Source organism: Propithecus coquereli, unplaced genomic scaffold, assembly GCF_000956105.1.
Source record: "Propithecus coquereli isolate 6110/MARCELLA unplaced genomic scaffold, Pcoq_1.0 Scaffold156, whole genome shotgun sequence".
Taxonomy (NCBI): domain Eukaryota; kingdom Metazoa; phylum Chordata; class Mammalia; order Primates; family Indriidae; genus Propithecus; species Propithecus coquereli.
The window spans coordinates 2816198-2827482 of record NW_012140080.1 but is presented as its reverse complement, the minus strand read 5'-3'; the positions used below and the strand labels follow the sequence as shown (position 1 = coordinate 2827482).

The 11285-nt window shown below is 43.2% G+C and overlaps 1 protein-coding gene across 4 annotated transcripts in view; it reads right to left on the bottom strand.

Moving 5' to 3' along the window:
* SNX10 (sorting nexin 10) overlaps window positions 1-11285 on the bottom strand; it is a 71891-nt gene that overhangs the window by 22045 nt on the left and 38561 nt on the right. For all 4 annotated transcript variants that reach the window (XM_012640742.1, XM_012640743.1, XM_012640744.1 and 1 more), the window contains exon 2: window positions 6662-6708. In XM_012640742.1, the coding sequence (XP_012496196.1) occupies window positions 6662-6685 (24 nt within the window). In that variant the 5' untranslated portion in view covers window positions 6686-6708. The remainder of the gene's footprint in view (window positions 1-6661; window positions 6709-11285) is intronic.

Genomic DNA, 11285 nt, shown 5'->3' with positions numbered 1-11285 from the left:
TGCCTGAATATTTGATGATGTGAAGGAATTGTTTAATTATTTAAAGTGTGATAATGTGGTTCGTTTTTTAAAAAGATCATGTTTTAGAAATGCATACTGAAATATTTACAGATGAAATTAAGCAAGGTCCAGAATTTGTTTCTAAATAATTGACTGTGTCATAGCAGAAGGAAGTATGTCGGGGGTGGGGGGAGCTTGGCCATAAGTTAATAATGAGTCAGTAAATTGTTGAAGCTGGGTGATGGGTACATGTGGCTTCCTTACATTATTCTCTCTACTTTGTATATAGTTTTGGTTTTTTGTTTGTTTTTTGCCATGTTGCCCAGGCTGGAGTGCAGTGGCTATTCACAAGCGTGATCATAATGCACTATAGCCTCGAACTCCTGGCCTCAAGAGATCCTCCTACCTCAGCCTCCTGAGAAGTAGCTGGGATTACAGGTGAATGCCACCACACCTGGCTTTACTTTGTGTATGTTTAAAATATCATAATAAAAAGTTAAAACCAAAAAAAGTAAAAAATAAAAAAGGGTGTATGGTCATCCCAAGCAGACTATTTTATGAAAAAACAAATGTGGTACTCTGAAGTACAAGTCAGAAACATGGGTCTGAAAATGTTAATCATTTGTTCAACATTTACAAATACTGCTAAATAATGATATCTTAATTCTGATCTGCCACTAAAAAGTAAGATTTTTCATTACTATAGAAACAAAACATGTATGAGGTCAAAAAGAGAAAGAGAAAATTCCAATTAATACAGATGGGCAGGTACGCCATGAAAATGAAGTCCCCCTCCTACTGGATTTCCAGGGTTTTTGTCCACCTATCCAGGACTTTTATATACGTATTATGTATTTTATAAATGTAATTTTTCCCTTTTTTTTTTTTTTTTGGAGATGGGCTCTTGCTATATTGCCCAAGCTAGTCTCAAACTCCTGGGCTCAAGCAGTCCACCTGCCTCAGCTGCCCAATTAGCTGGGACTATAGGCACGTGCCACCACACCCAGCTTATGCAATTTTTAAACACAAATGAGAGTATACCATAAATACTGTTTTGTATCTTGCTTTATACACTGTACAATCTTTCAGAAATCTTTATATGTGAGCATGTGTAGGTCAACATTATTTGTTTTAAAATAAACTTTTTCTTTTACGAGTTTTAGATGTAGAGAAAAATCACAAAGATAGTATATACAGTCCACTCCCAGTTTTCCCTATGGTTAACCTTTTATATTCGTATGGTCCCTTTGTTACAATTAATGAACCATTATTGATATGTTGTTATTAACTGAAATCCATACTTTATTCAAATTTCTTTAGTTTTAACCTAATGTCATTTATCTCTTCCGGGATCACCCAGGACACCCCATTATAATTAGTCATCATGTTTCCTCAGGCTCCTCTTGGAGATGACAATTTCTCAGACTTTCTTGTTTTTGATGACCTGAACAATTTTGAAGAGCACTGGTAGGTATTTTGTAGACTGTCCCCCAGTTGGGATTGGTCTGATGTTTGTCTCAGGATTAAACTGGTGTTACAGGTTTTAGGGAGGAAGACCATCAGGGTAAAGTGCCACTTTCATAATATCACATCAAGGGTACGTACTGTCAATGTGACTTATCACTGCTGATGTTAACCTTGGTCACCTGACTGAGGTGGTGTCTGTCAGGTTTCTCCACTGTAAACTTACTTTCTTCATTTCTTAACAAATGTGAAGATGAATTTATGTTTATTAATTCTTCTCTCTTTTTCTAAGTCACTTCTAATGTAATCATAGCCAGCGAAGTTGTTCTTGAAATGTGTTAGAATGCTAAACTGGAAGAGTGAGATATTAAACTATAAATTCTATATGATCTCAATTTCCTAAAAATGATATATGCATATGTACAGAAAAAGACTGGAAGAAACAGCCCAAACTTTTATTTTTTCCTTTATACTTTTTCAGAAATGTTCTGCAGTGAACAATTCTTTTAAAATATGGGAGAAGAGGTTAAAAAAAAAAAAAGGAAGGAGGCTCTTTCTTTGGGACAGGCTCAGAAAAAAATATCAGAGTCCTCAAAGTAACTGTGACATAAATGCAGTGCTCAGAATGATAGCAGCGTTCTCAGAAACCTGGTGTCTGTTGTGAGGATGATATTCCCAGCTGGTTTTCTTTTCTTACAGAAGAATATAAATTGCCTCTTATGGAAACCAAACTATTTTTTCAAATAGGCAAACTTAATAACTGGGTATAATAGAGACTGAGAAAAGGAAGAAAGGAAGGGAGGGAGGGAGAAGAAGGAAGGAGTGGAAAGGGAACAACAAATGTAGGTTTTGGGGAGCGGGAGAATGTTTTGTCTTGCTTTATTGTTTCCCTTTAAAGTACCCAGCGCCACAAGACACCAGGTGGTATCCTTTATTCATTAATGCTATTCACTGGTTCCAGTCCCCTCAGTTTCTAATCAGTTTCCCAACATCAAAACCATGCTTTCCTAGAGCAAGTCTGAAATATTACCATCGATCAGCATAAGCATCTCTTGAACGTATTAATATTACCCCTAGAAGCTATTCATCCAAAATGGCAGCACATCCCTCCCACCTCTCCCCGGAGCCCCCTGTCTCCTCCCTCAGTGGTAGGATCCTTGTGGTCCCACCACTCTCCCCGGCCCACTGGGCCATGCTCCTCTCGGGGTATTCCCTGCCCAGGAACTGATGGATTCATTGTCACTAAAGTGACAATAACTGGCAGTTGCCCAGGAGGTGCTGTTATACTCAGTATGAAATACATACATTTTGAAAGGGAAAAGACCTGTATCCTAAAGGTATAAATCTCTGATGGGACAATGCAGCCATCATGACCCAAGAGAGCAGGGCAGATATGCCCCCACCAACCCACACACACACACACACACACATACACGCTCACAAGGGGTTTCTCCCACCCTTCGGGTCCCATCACATAGGTAGGAATTTTGTTCCAGTTACACCAAGTGAGCCCTGGGCCGAGGGACAAGCCCACCCAGAGCCTTTATGGAGGGAGCGGCATACCAGGCACAGGGACTAGAATGTCAGGCTCGGTGAAACAGACTGTACCCAGCAGGAGGAAACTGCTGATTCATACACCGCAGAAAATGAGTTCAACCAGGCTGAGGAAGGGTCCTTAGTCGTGCAGAAGAATCAAACTGCTCACTCTGGACGTTAGAAAATAAAAAGAGCAAAACTGCCTCGCTCCACAAAAGACACTGTCTGAAACGTGCTTCCTGTCACAGCCACCTGCCTTTCCAATTGGATTCTGGGTTCTGTCTCATTAAACAGAAGAGTTGATTCAGTTGGGTCCATCTAATTATTCTTATTAAAATATGTAACCATAATATTTTAATTATAAATTAAAGTTGCACGCATGAATGAATCCGAATTCATTTTAATTTTACAATGGCCCAGTGCCAAGGCCTTTTTATGGGCAAGATCCATCAGCTCGGATACTGCTCTCCTGGGAATTCAAACCAATGTGCAAATGGAACATGTTTAACTAACAAGGGAGACTCTCATTCCTTCTTCTCCTCGCTCTAGATTTATTATGGTAATAAAGCTGTTTAACAAACGAGGCTGTATTTGATTCCTCACCCCCAAATCTTAAAAAAAAAAAAATTACTTCAAGGGTGGCACTACCAGTTAGGTAGAACCAAGATGTCACACCTGGGATGTATGAATCTTGAACAAAGATGGTAAATGGGTCTCAGATCACACGCCAACCTCATGAATAATTAGTAATGTCTGCTGTGGGTACACACCCACTGCACCCTTTGTTTAGATTCCAGAACAATCCGTGATATTGCATTTGGCCCTTACATATTCGAGTAGGTGGGACCCAAATCATTTTCCGCTAAACAAGAACCAGCCACTAGGACACTGAAAGGCTCAACCGACACCTCCTCTACTTCTAACTGGCATTAACTACAGGGTGCTGCGGGGATAGGCAATGAGATAAAAATACCTTTTATAATTGAGGCTTTCAGAAGCCTCCTCTTAACTTCTAAGCCAAGGCCTGAAGCATAAGAAGAAGTTAGCCAGTCAACGCGGTGTGAAGCTGGGGAAAGAGACTATTCTAGGCAGTGGGAAAAACATCTGTGAAAGTCCAGGGGATGAGCGTGCATAGAGCATTCAAGGCTCTAAAATAAGCTCTGAAATAAGGAGTTAGAAGTGCACGGGGTAGGGGATGGGAGGCAGGAAATAAATCTGGAGGAAAAAAGCAGGTTTGGATCCTGCAGGGCCCTAGAAACCACCTGCAGGTGTTTTGACTTTGTTCTAGGAGCAATGCATTAGAAGCCAGGAGATCATTCTGGCTACATGTGGAAAATGATTGATGTGTGCTGAACATTAATATATTACGGTACATCCAGAATATAGCTGTGCTATGTTTATTTCTTGCTGACAGAGGCTAAAGTAAATTTTTGAACATTTTACCTCTTTCTACTTGCAGTATTTTTTCCTTTTCCATTGAAGGACTTTCCAGTTTAAAATTCCTTAATGTTATAATATTATTATATAATCAGTTATAAGAAAGGATCTTTTCAAAGTTAATGGCATGCTTTCTGTATGTAGTTGGCTAAAATCTGTGTCTAGTTTTTATTCATTGAAATGAATTTATAATAGAAACCAAATGATTAAGCCAACCAACCAAAAAAAAAAATGCTTCTTATAATTAGAAAAAAGCCTTTGTTGGCTTCATTGATAGGTATACCCCACTTCTACCCACCCGCACCCCAACAGAGAAACATTTAAAACGTGCCTTTGGAATAGTGCTGGTGGTGGGCATGGCCCTGCTCCCTCGGCACAGCCTGGCCGGTGGCGTCAGACCAGTGCAGAGGGGTGCTGAGGAGTACAGCTCACCCAAAGAAAGGTCTGACCTTTGCCCTCAGCTACTGGGAGGTGATCTCTGGGCCCCGGGAATGTCCTGATGGGAACACCTCTGTTTGCCTGGGGCTTTGGCCAGCGCACAGGCTAACGATGTGATTATGATGGAGACTTTGGGCCATGCTGCGTCAGTACTGATGTCCAGAGCACATGGGGACCAAAGGTATCAGCGCATCCCCAGGAAGGGTGGAGACAAAAGTCAGCCACACACACAGTACGTGACTGAACCCCAGTAAAAACTCTAAACACCCCAGGCGCAGGCAAGCTTCCCTGGTAGCACTACTGTGCACTGTCACACATCGGTGCTGGGAGGGTAACTCCATCCATGACTCCCTGGGGGCAGGATGACCAGAAGCCCCGCATCCGGGCCCTCCCTGACTTAACCCTATGCATCTGTCTCCTCCTTTGGCTGGATCTAATCTGCGTTCTGTCCCTGTAATAAATAGCATCTGGAAGTGTAACAGCTCTCGGTGAGTTCTGTGAGTTTTTCTCGTTAATTACCAAACGTGAGGGTGGTTTCGGGGGCCCCTCAAACTTACAATAGATGTTGGAAGTGAGGGCAGTCCTGTGGGGACTGTGCCCTTAGCCTTATGGTTTAGTTAACTTCATGGAGCAGGTATTTCCCGGAGCAAGCAGCTTGGTCCCAGAACTGTTTGATACAAGATAGGGAAAAAACATGCCTGGTGTTGGTATTGTGCAGGTCACCTCTGGGGGTGGAAGGTAGGGGGGCTGACTGGAAACGGGACAGGGTACCTTCTGGGGTGCTGGTCTATACTTTGATGTGAGTGGTAGTTACTCAGGTGTATACATAAGTAAAAATCCATTGAGCCACACATATAAGGACACTTTATGCATTTTCCCACACATATCATACCCCAGTTTTTAAAAGTTAAAAAACAAACAAACCAAAAACACTGCCTTTGAAAATGGGGGAGCCCAGCCAGTTATGAAAGGGTGGAAGTGGGCTGGACTCCTAAGGAGAACCTGAACCCAAACGTGGGGCTGAAAGAAAGGATGTGAGATCCTGCAAAGGCATTTCTGGGAAGATTCTCTGAAATGGATTGGTTAATGCTCTCAACTTGGGCGAGATGACCGTGTGATTTGTGTGTGTTTGCACATGTGCATGTGTGTGTGTGCGTGGAGTGTGCACACTCCCTAGGCAGGCCCACGTGCTGCTTTTCCACTTCTTCAGGCTCACCAAGTGATGATGTGCACTGCGCCACAGTAGGCCGGGTAGGACAATGGGCATTTCCAAGGGAGTGACGCTCGGAGCATGGTGGTTGTCCCACCCTCCTCCCTGTCAGAGGGAAGCTCGAGAAGCCAGGCTGCAGTCAGGAAGGGACAGCTCGCCTGAACTGTATGAAACCAAGCCCAGAGATCCAAGAGGCAATAGAGGGCAACAGTGAAACTAACGGCAGGGGGTTCCCCTGGGTTTTTACCCAAAGGTGAAAGAATTCGGGGATGAAGCAATCGAGTGGAAAACCAAGAAAGCCGAAGGCGGGAGGCGGGAGGCAGAGCCTGGGAGAATTCTGAGTCACGGGGAAAGATACTGTGTATGAGCAGCGGTGGGAGAGCAGGACACAGCTCAGTCATGGGAGCCAGGAGCTGAAGGCCACGGGTGCACGAGCGGTGGGACTGGGCACAGTCGGAGGACATCTTTGATTAGCCCTCCTCTAGGACGCCACGGCTTCATGGTTAGTGAATGAAGAGCTAACCTGTGCAAGCCAAAACACAGGGGTCATTTATGTTTGGATTTGTGATGACATACCTCTTTCTGTTGTTCCGGAAACATCTTCAGCACAGGACACGATCAATCTGAAAAATAAGATATCCACAGTAGGTGATTTGGAAGCTCCAAACAGAGTGGATATGCCTTTCACAGCCCCCTACCCAAACCCCTGTGACAGAGCCAGAGGTTCACCAGCCCCTGACAGGTGAACCTCTGTCCCTCCCTTGCTCCCAGCCACTGCTGGCGGGACCAATGTGAACGTCGTCCACGCTGGGGAGTCTGGACCACGGCGAGTCCCAGGCAGCTGGATGATGACAGGCTCTGAAACTGCCAGGCTTAGAGAGTGAGAGCAGCCCTAAGGGTGGAGGATGCCACGAGGCAGCAGGAGAGGGGGAGGAATGGAAACGACACCCACAGAGATCCACCACTAGGAGCAGCCCTAGCGGTTGTGCCAGAAACGCAAACCTTCAAGGACCAGGTCATCCTTGTGACATTTAAACTACTCCAGAGGTCAGACAAGAAATGGTGTGGCCCAAAGAGGGGGAAAGTCAGGACCTCGCTTCTGACCCTGCAGTCGGGGCAGCCAGCCTGTCGCTTGATTCCAGGCCGTGCCTGTCCCTGGGGTTGTCTACTGTTCTTTAAACCCATTTATTACATAAGCTCCTTGGAGTTAACACTTGTTCCCTCACCAAAAAAAAAAAAAATTAAAATTCCCTGTTTATACCCACACATATGTATTCTTACAACTGAAAGGTGACTATGACTACAGGTTCACTATTTGCCTGTATTTTGATATCATACGTCTGAACCCATTTTCTGGATACATATTCTCACCCACAAATATCTCCAGAGTTTCTACTAATGTCCTTGGCACTGTAGGGAACACAAGAAGCACGAACACAAGCTCCAGCCTCCAGTCCCATCTGGAGTCACTGACAAAACAACTTCATAACTAAGAGGTAGAAAGGAAACGACAGGGCACCCTGTTAGAAGAATGGAAGAACATACAACACAGATCAACCTGGAGGACGTCATGCTAAGTGAAATAAGCCAGTCGCAAGAGGATGACTACTGTATGATTCCACTTACATGAAGTACCTGGGGTAGTCAAATTCAGAGACAGAAAGAACGGTGGTTGCCAAGAGCTGGAGGGAGAGAGGGAAGGAGAGTTGTTTCATGGGTACAGCCTCTCAGTTGTGCAAGATGAAAAGCGTTCTGGAGATTGGACGCACAACAATGTGAACAGACTTAACACTACTGAAACAGTACACAGTACACAGAAGTGGTTGAGATGGTACACTTTAGGTTATGTGTGTTTTACTCTAATTTTTAAAATTTTTTAAAAAGAATGGACTAAGTGGGGGGCGGGGGGACTTTAGTGAGAAAGCGACACTTCAGCTGAGGCCTAAAAGAATAATGCGGGTTAGCCAGGAAGCCGAAAGGAGAAAGACACTCTAAGCAGAGGGCCTGGCTTGTACAAAGGGGTGGAGGCCAGGAGGAGCAGCTAAAGATCCCTGGTAATCCCGGGATCCCTGCACTGGATCCAAGATCATCGTGGCTCCCATCATCTTGAGATCTGGCATGTTCCCTACACACATCATGTGGCTCCACACAGCCAGACCTCTGCCCTCGCACCTTCACCCTTTCCAGACACCAGCAAACCCATACGCCTCTCCACTGCTGTGCAGAGAAAGCACTGCTCTCCTGCCCTGCTCTCTGCCGCATCACACAACAGTGTGTTGTGCAGTTCCTGTTAATTTTTTTTTTGAGACAGAGGCTCACTCCCTTGCCCAGGCTAGAGTGCCATGGCGTCAGCCTAGCTCACAGCAACCTCAAACTCCTGGGCTCAAGAGATCCTCCCGCCTCAGGCTTCTGAGTTTCTGGGACTACAGGTGCACACCAGGACGCCCGGCTAATTTTTCTATTTTTAGTAGAGACGAGGTCTCACTCTTGCTTAGGCTGGTCTCAAACTCCTGAGCTCAAGTGATCCTCCCGCCTCAGCCCTGTTACTATTAACCTCACTGGCATCATATGTGTATACTCTCTGTCTCTCCCATTTGACTGATTTCTCCAGCAAAGCATATCTGTGTTTCCTTGTGTAATTAAAGTTCACAACCATTCTATGAAGGAGAGTTGAGTATCCTCACTTCACAGGTAAGAAAACGGAAGGTCAAAGGGATTCAGTTGTGCGAGGTCACACAGGGAGTGAGAAAGTGAGAGAGTGCAAGTTCAGTTTCAACCCAAGCCAGTCTGCTTCCCAACACTGTCATTCCAATGCCTATGGCTGGCCCTAAGACTGTGATAGGGACAAATGCTTCAGAGTTAGGGTCATAATTCTTCCCATTTCCCATCCGGGCAGAAGGACTCTGCAGTTCTAATAGGGAGCTGATGATTGGCCACCTTAAGATGCTATAGAGCAAGTCAAACTATAAAACTGGGAAACTATGAAAAGTTTAAACCAGTTCCAAAACATCACAATGAACACCACAGTCAACCTTTAATAGTCTAAATCTGAACAGTGAAATTGGGGGGTGAGGGGAGACCAGAGACACTTTCATTTTTTAAACTCTATCCACTTCCATATTGTTTGAATTTTTCCAGTTAACACATATTAATTTTATACTTTTAAAGTAATAATTATTTAAAATAAGTTAAATACCATAATGCTATCAGAAGAAATAGTGATTCTAACAAATTGCTGAAGATTTTTATTTCATATGAAATAAACAGCAGATTCAAATATATGAAGAGATACTACCTTTATAAACAAGAGAAAGTGTCAGTTAGTACCAGACTATGCCATGGCATTTACTGGTGGAAAGAAGGAAATTAAATGATAGCACAATTGTAGGGTTTGAGGTAAAAGGTCAGTCGTCTATAATCTAGCAAACCAAAGCTGCCCATCAAAAATTATCCCCTGACAAAACTATGCCCTTTAGGTGGGTTGTACAATTGTAGATCTGTTTGGATTCCCAAATTTCCCAGATTAGCCTGTATGTCTGTCATAATAATGTACATAGAGAATTTTTGTCTCCCTGAAAGATTTTTATGCCAACAAGGGTGGATGTCTACCTCCCAGTGACTACAGCTAGGCTGTCTCTGGGTATTTTATCTCCCCTCCACCACTGAGGAACCACATCAACCTGGATGGTCACCATTCTTTTCCCTTCTCACCTTCACTGCAAGAATTATTAAATCTCACAACCATATCAAACGACAGGGATGATTCCTCAAACTTGCTTGCCATGTTACAGTTAGATACACACAGATGACAGATACATGGGTTGTCCCCTCACTGGGACACATGGCAGTTCTGAAGACTCATCCAAGAGACTCAGTGTGTCTCTGCACAACTGCAGCACTTCCTTGAGAGCATGATACACAGATCTGCCAAATCCAAGATCTTCAGCAGAAAACTGCCTCCATTTTCTACCTTGGAATATTTTTTCTATAAAATGTAAAATGTCTGTGAAGCAAAGATAAAATTCTAGAGAGCAGGAGTGAGCAAACCTTTTCTATAAAAGGCCAAATGGTAAATATTTGAGGCTTTGTGGGCCACAGGGTCTCTGCAGTACCCACTCAAGTCTGCAGTGTGGTGAGAAGGCACTCACCTAACTGAATGAACATGGCTGGTTTCTAGTAAAACTTTATCTACAAAAACTCGTGGCAGTAGCATGTAGACCCCTGCTCTAGAGCAAGCAAGTGTTGTACCTTCAATACTAAACCTTAATAAAGCCCTTTCTGAGATCAACACAAAGAAACATGCTAAGCTTGGTCAATAGTTTATGGGTACTCTCCTCTCTGCAAATAAACTACTGACAGAAAGTTTGTGGACTATATATGTGAGCACAGTGAGAAAGGATTACATATTTTTTCAATGATGAAATAAGTAATAACAAGTATGGTTTACAAAATTCTTTAAAATAAAAAATGGCAGACCACTCACTGGTGGCAGCTGTCTCTGGGCTGGTGTTGGCAGGTCTTTCTAGGAGCTCAGGAGCCCAACAGCAGTCCGAGATGCACAAGAGGGGACGTTTAACCACTACACCTACCCTTGTTGGTGGTCTCCAACTCTCTCAGGATTTAGACACTGCCAGTGTCTTTCTCCTTCCAGTTCTTCTCCGAAACTTCTTCCTGTGGAGTTTTCTGTAGTTTCAGGCACCCTTCTTCCGACCCTCATCCAATCTAAGTTTGTTTGCCTGTTTGATTTTTCACTTTCATCTAAAATCCATCTTTCTTTCAGAGACACTCTGGCTAGCAGTTTTTCATGTCCACTATCTTGAATAGCTCAGTATTTAAGAGAAAGGTCTTTGGAGAAAAATTTCTTGTGTTAAATGAAGTATTTTACTAACTAAGACAGTGTGATATTTTCACACAGATAGAGAAATAAACCAATAACAAAAAGGAAGGAGAGCTAAAGAAAAAAGATGCTTTCATGTATGCGCAAATAATTTATAAGAAATATCAATGGGGAAAATAAATTTTTCAATAAATATTCCAGAAAATTTAATAACCTTAGGGCAAAAATAAAATCTGACCTTTGACTTCACTGTGCACAGAAACTCTATTCCAGATAGATTACTGACCTTGATATAAACATTATTAAAATGTCTAAAACTTAAGATAATAAATTCGTGACTATGGCATAGAGTAAGATTTCTTA